At 37.1% G+C, this 17,142-nt stretch overlaps 2 protein-coding genes and 1 long non-coding RNA gene across 6 annotated transcripts in view; 2 read left to right on the forward strand and 1 right to left on the reverse strand.

Annotated features, from left to right (window-relative positions):
- The window catches only part of bicd1a (BICD cargo adaptor 1a), a 137,397-nt gene extending 128,593 nt beyond the window's left edge, over nt 1–8,804 (forward strand). For 2 of the 4 annotated variants that reach the window (XM_088646843.1, XM_088646845.1), the window contains exons 8-9: nt 6,668–6,743; nt 7,972–8,804. In XM_088646843.1, the coding sequence (XP_088502969.1) occupies nt 6,668–6,715 (48 nt within the window). In that variant the 3' untranslated portion in view covers nt 6,716–6,743; nt 7,972–8,804. Of the gene's footprint in view, nt 1–6,657; nt 6,744–7,971 lie in introns of all 4 variants that reach the window. The other 2 variants (XM_088646847.1, XM_088646846.1) reach the window with 2 other exon arrangements.
- On the reverse strand, nt 8,355–17,130 carry LOC148654516 (uncharacterized). Its single transcript, XR_015941485.1, has 3 exons — nt 17,004–17,130; nt 14,153–14,233; nt 8,355–8,475 (listed from the first exon to the last, which is right to left on the reverse strand). It is a non-coding gene; the product is annotated as an uncharacterized LOC148654516 (long non-coding RNA).
- fgd4a (FYVE, RhoGEF and PH domain containing 4a) overlaps nt 17,040–17,142 on the forward strand; it is a 125,821-nt gene continuing 125,718 nt past the window's right edge. Inside the window, exon 1 of the mRNA XM_088646840.1 lies at nt 17,040–17,118. The gene's annotated coding sequence lies outside the window, so the exon portion shown is untranslated. The remainder of the gene's footprint in view (nt 17,119–17,142) is intronic.

The following is a 17,142-nucleotide window of genomic DNA, read 5'->3' on the forward strand; positions in this document are numbered from 1 at the left end:
GCAGGGGTGTATGTAACAAAAGTTTTCTTTTCATTGACTTTGATGCATTTCATTGTAGTAGTTTGTCAGTTCAGTTTTTTTTTAACTGAAGGAACACTTCTGGGAAGGTGTTATTGAATCAATATGTTAAACCAAGTATAAGCAAATCCAGGAGATGACAGTACTGTAGTAGCAGTGGAATGTTGTATAGGCCTTTTAAATGTTGTACATTACATTTGTATTTATGTGTACATAGTGGGTCTTGGAACATGTATCTCTGTTGTCTCTGTGTAACACTGTAAAGAAAATATATTATTCAGAAATGTTCAAGACTTGCACACGTCTTTTTCTTCATAAACGTCTTTGTTAAATGTACTAACATCATGTCCACTTCTCCATGGGATTAAAAGAGGAATGCCTTGTCAATTGAGTTTATCTTTTAAAGTTTAGGTTTTACTTTTCAGATTTTATTTATAGTACTTTCTGTAGCAAAGGCATCTAGTGAATTTGAAGCAATGAGAGGCAGTTGACTACTGTGTGAAATTGCAGCTTCATGTTATTCGTTCACATACTGAATAATGCAGCATTTCCCTTTTTCATCATGTCAAGAGAGTACCATTTGTTACAGCCCTTTCTGATAGTTTTAACTCTTACGTTTTCTATTTTCCAGTACCTGCAGATTCTTCTCCAGGTCTGAATGTGCACACTTTGCTTTGTCGCGGATATTTAAAGAGTGGTCATATTTAACAGATGACAAAAATGATGTTGTTTTCCTCAGAAAACTATTATTTTTATAATTGAATTTAACTATAAATGAATTAAGTATAGTTAAGTAATGCTGTGGTTGTGATAAAATAAATAATAAAAATCTAAAAGTATTCTTCTTTGATAAAACAGATCTGACTATGTGAAGGCTTACCTAATACTGAAATGCGATTTTAAATGCTTTAAGCAGAAATTTGGCAGGTAGATCAGATACTGAATCGACCACTTCTGTTCTCCTACTGTACATACATGTATCTCACCTCCTGCACATCCCTGAGACATCTGTTTGCACCACTTCCTAATGAACTCATCTCCTTTGAATGTATTAGGATCTGACCAACAACCAACTAATATTAAATTCTGATGCTCTAGCCCAGATTAAATAAAAAAAACTTCAAATCACAAATTACAGAGCCATTGCTGGGTAGAATTTCCTTAGTCAGGGGCTTCTTGTTTCTATATTGTTCACCATCAGATTCTGGCTTTATAATGTGTTATAGGAGGATTGGTTATTGGTTAAGATTTATGATTTAACCTGAGAATCCCAGTCACAGTCAGCTAGTGGCATGAAACGCCTGTGTCACTGAGCTCATTAGTTGTCAGAGAAATCTATCAGTTAATTTCTGATTCTCTTCTATTGCCAGTAGGAGAACAATGGTTTATTTATGATTTCTTTCTTATGGCACTTTGCTTGATTTATTTCTATAGGAAAATGCCTAAAACTATTTTAAAAAACTTAAATTATTGTATACAGGACAGTAAAATTGCTTCTATTGAATGCTCATTTACCTCTGTAATATGCAGGACTTTAGTTTGTTCATATACGTCTGAGTGTTCTGGAAGTCAAATTTCTTTAGGGCACCAAATATAGTATTGGATATTTATTTTAGATTTTGAGTCAGTCATGCATTTAAACATAACTGACACACATAAACTTATGCTATTCACAACCATTTTTCTAAAGACTTAAGTATTTGTTGCATACGGGCCCCATTCCACTAGATGACCTCGTTGCAGACCCATCTGTGGGTGATTTTTTCCACTCTCTTTCTCACTACACTATTTTCTTTCACAGTACACAACCCAACACATTTCATTTTCATGTAATTTTCTCCCACGCGTTTCACACTGACATTTCTCATTCATTCGGGTATGACCAGAGGGGCAAGTAGACCTGCTGCAGTCTGGAAGCCCGTTTCCGTCAGAACCCCTCCTGCTTCCTAGACCTCACACAAGCTGTAATTCACCTTCCGGGGGAAGACTGCAGGTCTTCTCCACCAGCCGTCTTCACACTCTCACAAACCAACAGCTCCTGAGCGACTGTGACCGACAGCACTCGGGTAACCAGGCCACACCTGCTCTCCGGCATCTCTCAGCCAACCTTCGATTCTCCCAGGCTTCATAGTCTACAGCCAGTCCTAATCCCTGGCGAATGCAACCATCCTTCTCTGTTTCCCAAAAGGTTGCTTTTCACTCACAGCCCCAGCGGGTGGCATGGTGTCCATTTAGGCTGCAATTCATACTTCGCCATGGCACTCAGAGGCTAGAGCACTGCAGCTGCAACTGCACATAAACTCTTCTGATGACCTCAGTCAAACAGCACTCACACAGCACACCCTGTACTGTTTTTTTTCCCTACAGTGGCCCTTTAGCCTTCAGCTCTCTGGCCAGCCTTACTGCATCTCTGCCAAATACAGATATTTAAAACTTCCCTGCAGCAGCTGGTGACTGGTTCTAACACCTGGTCAGTTTGCATGTCTAATTCATGGGTTGCTGTTTCAAGGAGGAGGGGTTTTTCTTTCTCTCTCTCTCTCTGCGGTCTGAGAGAGTTGAACAGACAGACTCAGAATCTAGCAGCCCTTCTCTGCTCTCTGAGAGTCTATGCAGCCTCCTTTAGAGCAGTAAGATAGACTCTATAAATAGGATCGTTACAGCAGTACTGTAGCTTGTCAAACCATCAGTTCCCTACAGCTGCTGCAATCTACACAAATAGTGGCTTGTGAGCTGTTATAGTATGCGGTCTGCACATCTTGATTCAGGAGAGAACAAATTTTGACTTTCAAATATGTTTGTAGACCCCGAGCAGTGACAATTATGAGACCAAATACAATTAATAAGAATGAAAAAAAAAATTGGTATAAAAATGTATCTCAAAAGCAATTAAAATATGTAGGTGAAACACTGCTATTGTAGTCTAAATTAAGGTACTTTACCCACATGGCTTCAGTAGAATACCCAGCTGTACAAATAGGTGCAAATGTACACAAAGCAGTTTTGTGTAAGGGCATCAAGTGTATTAGTACTACCAAGCTGTTAATAAGTGCAAATTAGATTTGAGAGAAAATGAAGGATAATAGATGACACAGATGCTTCATAGGACGGCCTTAGCATGAGATTGCACTTAAGTGATTTCCATGATTATGGCCGAAAACAATTATGGATGATTAAAAAAGAATTATATTCTTCAATTCCAGCAGTGCAATGCTCTTTCAGGCAAATTTGTGAAGTTAATTTCAGGTGTTTTCACTCAAGGACCTTCACACTGGCTTTGCTCTCAGCCAGTGGAATTAAATGTAAAACAACTTAACATTATCTTTTACCTTATGAAAATTATGAAGCCATATTGTTTTTGCCCTGTGTATTACCGTCATCTCCAAGATTATTAAGTCACAGCAATATTTTCACAGCAAATCTTAAACTCTGTTTGAAAATATATCTAGTAATGGAGACAAAATAAATATTTCTATTTTTTTTGTTTTTCTGAGTACAGAGTATGCCTTTCACCTTTCACCTGACAAACTATAACCGAACATGGCGCCTGGTGTCAGAAAGATGGAAAATGGATAATCTGTAAATTGTTATCCATGTTTCAACTCCTTTCACACATATTGATGCATGATATTATCTTAGACATTCATCAGATTTTATCACCATTTCATGTTTCACACATTTTACCTTCAGGAATATTGATTCACATTTCAGGGACAGCAATGTCAAAAAACTATATACCTATGAGATAACATTTCATCTGAATTTCAGAATTGTGTATGTTCATCTACAATACAGTATTTATCTTCCAAAAACTTCCTACCATTTTCTGTAATGAATTCTGCAATGCGTTCAATATTTTAATGTCCAGATTAATTGGTGTCTCTAAATTGCCCCTGGTTGTGTGTGTGGTCTGCCATGGGTTGGTATCCCATTTGGGAGTGTGTCCTGTACCCACCAGGTCTGATTCACTGCCCTTTGAGGAAAAAGTAGTTAAGTAATAATAAATAATAAACTTTATTTTATATAGCGCCTTTAAAGGTGGCTTTTCAAAGCGCTTAAGTAAAAGTAAAACTGGTGGATAGAATTCCCTGGATGTGTGTTAATGGTGATATCTGGTGATGAGTTCAGTGAATGCTGTTTGTCAATTCAGATTACGTGCAATATTCATTTGTAAAAGTTTAACTTCAGGTGTTAAAAGAAATAAAGGAACTCCAATTCACGTGATAAAAAGCACTGGTTTGCTCCTTCTAGAGTGAAATGCATAGTGTTGCATATAAGTCATTCTGTTTTTTAAAATTGAGTTTCATGTTATGCAAATAATATAAAACATTATAAAATATTAAACAGATTTGAAACTCTAAAAATGCATCAGAAAATAACTGACAGGCCCTGTACCTTGCCTTTTGACAATCAGTAAGTCCAGGAGCAGAATGACCACTTTCCATTTCTTATTAAATAATAAAAGTATATATTGTAAGCAAATGCTATGTGTCCTAAGTTATTTATTTCAAGATGTCAAATATACATTTCTGCTGTATTTTTTAATACACTTCTACACAGATTTGAGTAGAAGTATACTGTATGGCAAGTTTCAGTTGCCATAAGAAATGTCGCCAAGCAGGTAGCCTCTTATCTGTACCAGTTTGCATTGTCTGCTTTACACCAGTTGCTTGATGGACCTAATCTAGTGATTTTACAGTATCTAGATGTGTTGTAAAGGCACTAGTCTGAGAAGACTGACCTTTCCTTATATCACCCTTCCTCCCAATGGAACCCAAGGTCAATGTCCTCCTGGAACAGTACCCTTTAATATTTTGTATACACAGTACAGGCCTGGTTAGGGTCTTGAATTAAAGGGCATCCCTTGGACATTCTGTCTGAACCTTCAGAATTTGTATATGTCTTACTCAGTACACATACAGTATTTGAAAGGAGTATTCAAGGAAAACTGGAAAAAATAAAAGCATTTTACAGTAAATTTCTCAAGTAGTGGTACTTAAGATGTAAATTCCTTGTTCAAGATCTTCTCAAATATGTCTACTACCTTGGATAAACCTTTGATAGTGATTGAAGAAATATAAAAAAAAAACATTTATATGAAGACAGGACCTGGAATAATTTCCTGTGCCCTCTAAAATATGTGAAATAAATAATAAAAGTCATTGCGTGACTTCTGGCAGTGCTAAAGAGCCAATTTATGGTGTTTGCGGAGAAATAAAAAGTGTGTTTTCGCACCTTTTGTATACTTCTGGGGTGTATTTATGACATGATGACAAGAGGCTTTGTAATTTTTCTTCATTTCATTGACAGAACAAAACTGGCAATAGGAAGGAGAACCATGAACCACCCTAAGTCTCTAATAGTCAGAATTTCCCGAATTAGTTATTTCTACCTATTAGATCAGCATTATGCATAGCTGGTTGATTTTGAAAAATAAAAGGGGCCTAGGGTAGCAATTAGTTTTTGAAACGTGGGTTTGTTTTCTTTTCATTTTTGCTTTTTTCAAAATGAATTTTGGTGAATGTTCTACTTTTGTGATTATATTATGCTGGAGAATTGATTAATTACTAATTGAAACTAGTGCTTCTCTGCACTGAAATGTCCGATAAATATGCCTATGAAAAAATATTCATTTGCTTATGGTGTTGTATCTTGTTACGAACACACTGTTGAAAAGTTCAGGTTGTCATGTGAAATATAGTCCCAAGTGAATTATGCCTTTAAATGGTTTGTTTATTACAAACTAGTTTTATTGCTGTGAAAACAAACTTAATGGTTGTATATTGGATATTGTCCAAGAATATTGGAGATCGCTTGCATTTGCAATACTTTTGAGAAATGATTTTAAAAAATTGTTTTTGGTAATGAGAAGTGTCACATTCAAAGCAAATATACATGCAGTACAGTATATTGTTGGATTTGATTCTAGTGGAGGATATAATCACTCATCTGTAAATCTGAAATTACAAGTGACAAGGTAATACTAATACAGCTTTCCCACTGTGCAGTTGTGAAAATGCCATGATGCAAAGGGCTAAATTGATTGACTGTTAAGCTTATTCTGTGTGGCACAAGAAACACTTTCAGGCTCTTCTATACCAGCATGCCTTTCAAAACCTGTAGAAATAGTTTCCACACGAGACTAATGCACATAGCTCTAAAGTGTTTTAATCTGTTGAGCATGCTTTTTTATCCAGAGTAGCCAGGGATTGTTAATACAGGCCTCACAGAAATTATTTTAAGTTACTCACAAACACTGCATGTGAATCAAACAGACATAGACATTGCAGGCTGTGCTTTATTTAAAATCATTTTTAAAAAAGAAATGAATTATGATGAATTAAATAACATTTGATTTACCACTTTCTTTAATCTAAGCAGAGTTGCTTTAAGTAGAGTTCCTGGGAGGGCAAGGCCTGTTTGTGTCCAAATATCGATGCCTTTGACATATATCGTATGCTTGACTTTTTTATCTTGAGAGTAAAACAAAAATTGAGGGCAGAAAAAATAGAACCAGGCACTCATATTTTGGTCTCCTTGGCAAGCCATTCCTCCCTTGATCTCAAGCCATCCTTTGCCTCAGCGTTTGTGTGCTACTAACCCTTGACTGTTCCCTTTCTGTATATCTGTCTAATTTATCAGTTTCTTGTAGATTGTCAGCAGCCTGCTGCCTCAGTACCGCCACTCTCCCCACAACTAAGGCGAGGGAAAGCTTCTCGAACCGAAAGGTAACCTTTTAGCTGACCCCTCGTGCTGTAGTCACCCCCTCAGCCGCATGGAGAGAGTGTATCACGAGCTGCACTCTGTGCCGCCATATTGATGCACTGTAGTTTTGCATGGAACACTTGAGCACAAACTCCAGTTATCGCCACACACTCTCTGTCTTTTCCCACTTCTAGTTCTTAGTGCTTTCCTATATCTGCTTCTGTTCTACCCCCTAAGATCCAGCCATCATTAGGCAGTAGCTTTAATGTGTGTTTAACTCATCTTTCATGAAGTATAACACACAAAAAAGACAGACAGAACAGTCGTGGGCAAAAAGTTCAGGCGGGAAGTAAATTGCATTACTTCATCTGCACTTCTTCTGCACCAGCTGCGCCAATCTGAACACTTACCGTACAACAATAAAGCATCGATAAACAAAAATAAATATATAGAAGACGTGGAATTTCTACTGCTAATGCAAATAGTACAGGATCATGAAGAATATGTTCTTTTTTAAAAGAAAGGACATAGGCATGTTGCTTTCCTTTCTTGACATTTACAGCTGTCTGTCTGAAAATCTGTCATGTTCTAGAATTTCGAAATGGAAGCCAGTTCCTCGAATTTTGAAATGGATTTGCCTGTAAACTATCCTCTCTCTGTCTGTACTGGAATAAATTGCCAAAAAAATCTTCTGAATGGTCATTTGTTTTCTATTTGTATTTTATTTGTGAAGACGCCCATGGATTTTTGTTTCAAACCATTTCACCCTAAGTGAAATTGAGTGTTTGTTATAGAGGCATGACAAAAAGGAAAAGGAATGGCACAGCTAATTTCATTCTCAGTATGGAAGCAACGCTCACCTGTCTTGTGCCACCACTTGTGGGAAGGCATTTGAAAATGGTGGGTTTCAGTGTACACAGCACAGCTCTCCCTGACAGCAAGGCAACTGCTGACAAATCTCCAGTGGTAACCTTTCAAATGGTGCCATAACTGTATTATAATTCTATATTATATAGCCTCTACTGGTTGTTTTTGAATTTGCTCTGTCCATTTTTTAAACGTGCGTTACGTTCATGGGTGTTTGTGAAAGGTCATACTATACTGTGACTCCTAGCTCCTCTTTATTTTTGCACTGCTTTCACCTCTGCTTTTTACAGGATTCACTTCTGCAATCACTGCGTACAGCATATATCTCTTATTTCTTTTCCCCTTTTTTTGTTTTGTTTTCTTCTTTCCTCTCGCAATTTGCAGTCGTAGTGTACCAGTAGCTCCCCAAGAGGAACAGGCACATTCCAGCGCTCCTTGTGTTCCACTCAACTGTCTATCTAAGCCACCTCCTTGCCCTTAGCCCTGCGCACAGGCCCATCCTAGAACTCAGCCCGGACCCTACCAGGAGTGGCTGCCCAGCCTGCCAGACTCTCCTGCTCTGTTGCTCACTGACTCTCCAAGCCTCAATCCCCGACCTACAGACTGAGGCGACAGGAGGAGGCAGGGGTCACAAGATGTGTGGGAGCACGAGGCACTTTCTGAAAGTGGAAGGCCGGATTTTAAGAACAACGACACGTAGAGAAAATATTTATTATAATCACTTTTTTGGAAAGCATCAAACCTGAATATAAATCCAACTTGAATTGGTCTTTCCCTCCTCTCATCCTTGCATGGCCAGTCCAGAAAAAAAAATTGTACAATGAACCTTTTGTTGGAAATATTTCCCACACACTTTGTCCAAGTGTCTTCAGCAGAGATGCAAACATTCTGAAAATCAAGAAAAGAATTATTCATTGCGGCACTGAAATTAGCAGAAATACTGTACTCAAGAGTGTCAATCTTTCAGCTGCTGGCAGTCTTTCAGAGATGATGTTTCTTCAGGTCCCAGATGGAAACATTGACACTTCCTAGTGTGGTGTATCTGCTGTTTAGGAACTGTAAAATGAGGACAGTTGTTTCTTGCTTGATTTAAATACTGAAAATGCCTAAAATGACAGCTAATCCATTCAAGGAATGAGAGAGATGCACAAGGAAATGTGTTTCTATTGGCTTTTAAAATCCCATATTGGACAGTTTCTCTCAGTGTTAAGAATACTGAACTCAACAATGAGAAAACATACTGTAGTACCTTCTACATGTGTAAAAAGTAATCTTTTTTACTTTTGAGTATTTTGAAAGAAAGATTAGGTCTGTGTGAGAAAGATAGGAGGAATTAAAAAAGTGGATTTTACCTTACAGTACCTTATCTTTTAAAATGGTTGGTTGAGATTAAAACTTGTCAAATTTCTAAGATAATGTCAGATCTGAAACTAATGTCAGATCTGAAGTAGGCCACATTAGTTCTGACAAGGGTGTTTTGTATATGTTCATAAATATTTATTTTTTATTAAATATTATTTTGTATTTATTTGATCATTCAGTCTGTATTAGTCATCAGTCATTTTGGTATTTTATTTTCCTGTTTATTTTAGAAAACTGCGGAGATACAACATTTATACGATAGTTACAATAAAAAACAGTAGGTCAGTATTTGGTCATATGCATTGCACAAAAGGTTGGGTATGTAGTGAAGAGTGTTGACTATTCACTCAAATCTACTTGCAAAACTTACAACTTACAAAAATGTTTTATGATGTTTCATTTTGAGCAATACTGTGAATTAGTAATTAGTGTGTTCTGTTTGGACTAGAATACTTTTTTTTCTGTACAAAGGAAGATGCTGTATGCTATGAATTATTTTGAATTTCAAAATGCAGTACATTTAGGGCAGCCCTCCTAAGACCTTTCTGTCAATTTTATTTTCAGAAATTGTCATCTTGCTGGTTCAAAATACCATTACCAATCAGGAGCAGGTTTAAGCCTTTGGTTTAATGTATGTAGTAGCATTGCACAGATGGAAGTATTTCCATACCCAGAATGAGGACTTATTGATGACTTGAACTGATGTCTTCTTGTTTAAGTGTTAGGTCACCAAAATGCTTTGGTTATTAAAACTGATGATGAAAAAAACACTCTGAAAAATAACTGAAGTGGAGTTAGACTTGTTCTAACCCATAATGACCAGATAAGTCTTTCTTTTCTGAAGAAAGCCAGGTGCCTTTACCCTTTCTCAATACAAAGAGTATATTAACTACATCACAGCTGGGATTGAATGAAATGCCCATGTTAACATTTAGACATTCTCCAAAACCAGCTTGCATTTCAGAATCAGCTTTACAAAACCTCTTCACTTCCAAGCACCTTTCTTAAGAAGCACAAATTGTCATATCCAACTATGCATTAACATAGCCACGTAAAGTCTCATTCATTGGCCTGCAATCCAAATGTGCCTATATACATATTTAACTTACGTAGTATGCTGGAGAAGATATCTATAGAAGAACCCACAAGCTGAAAAGATGAAAAAGGCCTTTTGACCAGTCAAACTTATTCTGGTAAAAAGATTGATCTGTTGGAAATCAGTTGAAAAAAACATAAAATGAAACCTCCCCTGAATTGCTGAATAATAAATTAAATTTCACAACTTGTTGTGTTTACTCGGGCCTTCCACTTCACATTGAAAGGATTCCAATCTGCTGTAACAGTTTGGCTCAGAACGCTATTAAAATGTTTGCCAGGGTGCGGAATTCAATGCAAAGAAAAAAGGAAATTAATTCTGAACTGGATTTTGATCATCAACCATTAGGGGCTGTCAGTAATATACTACTCAGAAAGGAATGTCATCACCACGATCGCAATTAGGAGCAACTTCATCGTTTATTAATGTTACTTCATCACAGAATTTCAATATTCAGAAGAAAAGGGATTTTTCTTTTCATACTGGAGAACTAAATAGTGTTGAGGGTTTAAGATTTACTCAGTCACACCTAGATAGGACTGTAACATAGCTCCAGCATCCATCCAGATTCATTATGCTGCTTCTCGTGGTAAGGATTACTGTATTATCAATCTCAGTAAAGTGGACTAGACCTTCCTTTTCTCAGAATTGCATTCCAGTGCTTCCTGATTTCCAGGCATTCTTAAGCATGCTGGGAGACTTAATCTCGCCGTCACGCCCTGGCCTGGCCGCAAATTCTCCACCTAGGAAGCTGTACCCAGAAACACTCCAAACAAAGGGAGACTTTCTTTAAAGTGTGCTTGTCAGGTCCCTGAACCACCTAAATTACCTCCTCTCAATCCTGGGGAGTAAAAGCTCAATTCTGAGGCTTACTGTTAGCATTTTACGATTTACCACCCTAATCGTACTGTCCAGAACTTTCAGTATTTCAGGACAGATCTCTTCCATTCATGCTGCAATACCACAACATAGGCACTTGACCGCTGAATTTGGCAACACTGATAGATCCTAGCACATGCGAGGCTTCCAGCACTGCCTCCTAGAAGGAACACATGTCCTACTGGCGTCCACCAGCAAATCCTTGGGTTACTGCCATGACAGTCACCAACTGCCTTTAAACCACAGCCTCAGTGATTTAAGTCTTGCAAAGGAAAATTCAGACTCGGTGTCCTCAGCTTCACACAGGATACAAGAAAACTTATCCCAGAGGTTTAAGCTGTAATGAGTCCTCCAAGAATTATCCACAGGGTATTCCCTGGTGATCCTCACTGCAAATTTTGCAGATTCACAACCCAGTGGTAAACATACCACTGTAGGTCCACCGATAAGACTATAACATTGATCATCAACCTTCAGCCCATGGTACTTTGGTACCAAGTAGACTTACGTTTTTTTTATGAATAACAGATGATTAGCACAGAACTCCAATAACCAATTGGGGTCAAATCGGGAAGACAGTGATTACCAATAAACCCCTTGGGTACCTTCACCTTTTATGAGCATTGAAGTCACCTTGTACTGCTGCGGGTGTAGAAGTTTGCACCCCATTAAGTATTGAACACACTATCTTCAAGAAGGCTGAATATTCCTAGCTACTGTTTGGTGAATAATCTCATGCTCAACAGTTAGTATTTTCTACTCTGAAATGTGAAGCGTCATTAACGAAAAATCTCGTCCACTGAGAAAATTTCCAACCATGTGGCCCTCACTTGAGGGAACACCTGCCTAAACCACTCACACAGGGCCATTCTTTCTTGAGACACTTCATTCTAAAGCCAATGTTGTGTATTGTGTTGAGACTGCCTTCTCCATCAGCATTCATTCTTTCCCCAACAGTGAAGCACCATTCCATGTCCTAACATTCTTTCTCCATTGCCAAGGTACAGTCCATCTCGTATCTCTTCCCTCCTACTGCCATACAGGCATTACACACAACCATCACCCTTCGTCTTGCAGGTGTTGAACCCAAAAGGCAGAATCACAGCACTATTTTAGGCTAAACAACTAGATTGTGATTATGGAAGAGTCTGACAAATAGCAGAAAGCAGAGGATTATTTATAGCATGAAAGCACAGTTCATATACAATTGTTATAGTTGTTGAAGCGGATATTCTGGCTTCCTTCAAGCAAAGACTTTTCTTGAAACTTCTTTTTTTTTTTTACAACAAGGTCCATGGATAAACTAGCTATGAGGAACCAAACTGTCTAGACAGGCTCAATAGCCTCCCCTCATTTTTTTCAATTTTTCAAGCAGGCTATACTCTGTGACACCGAGCTGATTCATTGGCCAAGTGGTTCTAATATTTTGGCTAGTCAGTGGAGGCTTTGATCTGCATGCCTTGGTTTTCTAAATCAAATCAACCTGTATAGCTGCTCTTCCTAATGGACAATGTTCGACTGCTTCCTCATTAAAGCAACATACAAATAAATGAATATATGTGTAATCATCTGTGAATTTATGTTCCACAAAGTTATTTCAGATATAATTTTCACAACAGTCTTCATATGTTTTCAGTTTTTACGAAAGCAGCAGATAAAAACAATAGAAAATGGGGATTCAGTGTGTTACCATGTAACAAAATGGGAAAAGGCACTTTTGTTTTTACATGACCATTAACTCTATTTACCTGCATTGAGACCCTTTTTTTGCAATTGTTGTAGGCAGAGGTTTGAGAGAGGGTAAAATCTCAATAATCTAATTTTTCTTTTCAGAATCTTAGAGCTAATGTCAGGGCTCGTATACTAAACCTAATCCAACATAACATACCACACGTTTCTGTAACCCCACATGCACAAACACACACAAATAAATAAAAATATTGTGTGGTACTACAGCCCAAATTCTTATGGATGTCTGCAGGACTTCTACACATAATATAAGCCTGGAACTTGAAGAGATTAAAAACAAGGAATTCCAGATGTTATTTGCAAAGATGCAAGCACTTTGCACCAACAGTTGTTATGGAAGTTTAGGGTCACAAAAAGCAATGCTCTTTTAACTCATTGTGATATTTTTACTGACAACCATATGAAGCCATATGAAAGGATAGTCATTCACCTTTTCTGACTCTGAAAGTAATACTAGAGGTGTGTTTTTTTATTTTTTAAGGCAATTAAAAAATGTCTGAATCCATATTAGAAACTGTCCTGAATTGGTTTTCCAGAATAAACTGCTTTTCTTTGAAGTGGTAATTGTGAAACATTAAATGATTTTTCAGAAGGATAAAAATGTGCCACCATATAGTTTTGGGGTTCTTTTTACTGTGCATTTGAGTAACCTAATGGATTTTTAAGTTGCATGAACATTTATACCTGACTAGCCATTCACATGTTACTGATGTGTTTTTGTGTTTTTTTTTAAGAATGATGGTACTGTATGTGTATTTTGGGTGAGATTACAATAAGGAAATTCAGATAGGAAACTCAAGGAATTTTAAGACCTTAGGCCTTTTTGAGATTCATATTACATAGATGCCATTCATTGAGGTGAATCATTTTAAGAAACCTGAATGTACTTTGGCTGTGATATAGAAACAAAACAATCGTCCTTCCTCTTGGTGTTGTCAAAGACGTAACTGTTCAAATTTTCCTAAAGAAAGACAGTTAAAGCATGTTTATAACACTGATGGAAACTGTTTGTCAGATATATTGTAACACAATACAGCACTAAGAGAGTGGGAATCTGAGAAAGAATGGCAGTGGTGTTGTGAAAAATGCAATGTGAAAGGTCTAAAACTCAAGGTCCAACCTGAACGTTTCACTCATTGTTTGTGAAGAACAAGAACTCTTTGGTTGTTTGCACAAGTTAAGTTCCTGTCTGTGGGATGGCCTGACAGAAAAGCAGGAAAACCTAAATAAAAAAGAAAACAAGAAATACAAAAAAGACAGCAATATACTGTATTGGGTTTTACATTTTTATTTCTTATTATATTGAAATGAACAGTGTAATACCTACCTGTTTCCAGATAAAATAAACAGACTATCCTTGGACTGTTCACTGGAGTATTGTGTTCCTTGCCTTTGTGTCTTTATTTCCTGTGCTTAATCATGTCTTTCTCAAGAAAAACTTTTATTAGTAAAAACGTCAAACAGTATGACTGAACTCACCATGGTGAATTTTTTTAAAAGAGTCTTCAGAACATGCTCATGAGTAGTTCAGGGTTCTGAAACTGTCCTTCACAGAAGAGTCTGTAATTAAAGATTAAAGAGATTATTTTAGAATCTAACAAATCAATGTCATGTCATTGTTGCAATAGAATCGTACATGTCTACAACAAAGAGACAATGAAGGAAAGCAAATGTCCAAAATAAAAGAGACTCTAATAAAAAGATTCAGCTAACAGATGTGTATCAGCATACTCACATACACAACCAAAGCACTGTGTTTTGTAAAAATGTTCAATGTTAACATGAAAACAACACAAAAGGGAAACCTATTAAATTATAAACTCTATCATTATAGTCTTATACGTTTCTGTAGCACCTGTTTTAAGCCTGGACTAAAAATTCAGGGGAAATCTGAATGAAAAAGGTTCTCTGTAATATTTTAATGCTTGAAGTGAACACGATATAGTTACAATATAGTGACAATAAATGTATAAAATATTGAATTAATATAAAGCAGATGCCAACTTGCTATGCAAGCCAATAATAATAAAGATTAATTACAGTATTTCACTCTTATAATCAGGGAATACTGAGTGTTATGAAGCATTTACGTTTTTTAAGATTCAGCACAACTCTGATGATTGAATGACAATCAGGCCCAAAGTGAGACATGACAAAGATGTATTACAATAATGCAACTATGCAGTACATCAGTTACACTATACAAATATATTACCAGTTCAGTGGGTTTCATAATCCTCCTTACTTTACACATAGAAAAAATCAGAATTCTGTCCCTAAATGCAAACCAGAGTTAATTTAGTTGAACAAATTACTTTCTTGACTGATTCATAACTTACAAGTGTTCCTAATTTTCATACAATTGGTTAATTAGGGTTACTGTATAAAAACAACTACATAAGGGCTCCCCTGGACCAAAATCTTCCATTCCAGTGTAACCCCTTTGATCTGGTTATCTGTTTAATTATACAATAAATTAAACAATTCAAGTGAATAATCCTGTAATAGAATTGATTCGAATGTCTAATATTTGACTTCCCCTGAACTTCAAGAGGGCAGCATGATAGCACAGTGGTAAGCAGCGATGCTTCACAACTCTGGGGCCTTGAGTTCAATTCTGGACCTGGGGAACTGTCTGTATGGAGTTTGTATGTTCTCCTCATGTTCGTGTGGGTTTCCTCCAACAGTCCAAAGATAGGTAAACTGGCTTCTGGGAAAATTGGTCCTGGTTTGTGACTGTATGTGCCCTGTAATGGGCTGCCATCCCATCCACGGTGTACCCTGCCCTGTGCAGGATCCTGCTTGCCAGGATAGGCTCCGGCTCCCCATGACCCTGTTTTAGATATAGCGGTTAAAAAACTGATGGATGGATGATCTTGAGAACTGGTGATGGTTATCCCTGATTCTCACTCAAGATTGACCTCTTTCAGCTATTGGTAGTAGTTCGTTAAAATGAATGAAAAGTTTTCTATGTATGCTGTTGATACATGCACATGTTGCAATTTAATCTCATGGAAAAGTACTCGGCACCCTCAAAACAGTGCTGAGGGTGCCAAAGCACAAAACATTAACTAGAAGACCCAATGCTCTGTTAGCCAATACAAATAAACTACCAAGTAGGAACATAAAAGCTGAAAATTCTAATTTCTAATTTATTCTAATAATAAAACTAATCAGAGAACCCATCCTTGTAAACACAAAAAATTGTTCTTTATGAAAGGACAGTTTCAACCACTGTTTCCTCTCCACAGCCTGGAGAGGAAACCTATAACAAAGTTCACGCGTCTAAGGATTCTCACCAGCTGCAGCCTTTTCATTTATCTGAATATCTTGAGAAATTAGTTACATATCGTAACCTACAGGGGGCAGGAATCCCGCCCTTGCGCGCCCCGTAAAAAGCCTCTGGTGAAATTATCTGTTCAATCTGAAATTCACCAGCACTGAAGGCAGTATGGGGAAATAATGGCACCTAGGTTATTAGGCAACATAACTACGGGACAACTATTCAAACCACACCTGTCCCACTATTATAACTCAACATGCGTAAACTCATTGTGTTTTGTTTTAGCATTGATTTAGTGTCCTAGTCATTATAATGATACTGGCTTGGTGTGTACAGTGAATTTAATGTAATTAGATTTAATTTTAAGTTTAAAAAAAGCCTTTCCTACTCAGTTTAAAAAACACATTAGTCTAATCAGGTCAATAAAATGTACTTGCCAACAACCTCACATTTAAGGAATTCAGAAGATCTCCTTCATTTCATTTCATTTTAACATGTAATAAACTGTGGTTATTCTAAAATCTAATTTTATTCCTGGATGCCGAATAATCGCATTTATCCTAGAGATCTACAAAAACGGTGAGTACCGATATTCTTTGGTTGGTTTGCGCAGGACATGGTGAAGTGAAAAATGCAAGCTTATTCATTTGTTTAGAATCCCAGTGGGAAGTGGTTCGGTAAGTAATTAAACCATCCCACAGAACAAACACTAGTTTAGTTTAAATACCTTGTTGTATTTCCTGGTACATCTGAATAGACTGCAGCTTATAGAGAAACCACTGCCTTAAGAGCTGCCTTAAGATCTCAGACATACGTGTATGTTTAATTTAAGTCTTCAAACCAGAGAGTACGTTTAAAGAAAACTGTATTATAAAATTTATACTTTACCGATACAAAAACCTCAGAAGTTGTTAAAGATGCCACGCAACCTTCTAATCTAAATCTCAGTATCTGTAACTCTTAGATCTAACGTTACAGTTTAACAGAATGTTGAATTTAAGAAAAAAAATGTTGTTTTCTTTTTCATTTTAAAGGATACTGAATTACCTTGATATTTAGTTTTCCATCAGGTAACCCTAAAAGTAAACGCGGTGGAAAATGTTTCGGAATGGCAGGTTTCCTCCAATCATCTTGCAGGAGGCGCCTATCAGCAAGGAAAGAGGTGGGGTTTATGTGGCTCAAGGTG

Source organism: Lepisosteus platostomus, chromosome 9 (assembly GCF_059453375.1).
Source record: "Lepisosteus platostomus isolate fLepPlt1 chromosome 9, fLepPlt1.hap1, whole genome shotgun sequence".
Classification (NCBI taxonomy): Eukaryota; Metazoa; Chordata; class Actinopteri; order Semionotiformes; family Lepisosteidae; genus Lepisosteus; species Lepisosteus platostomus.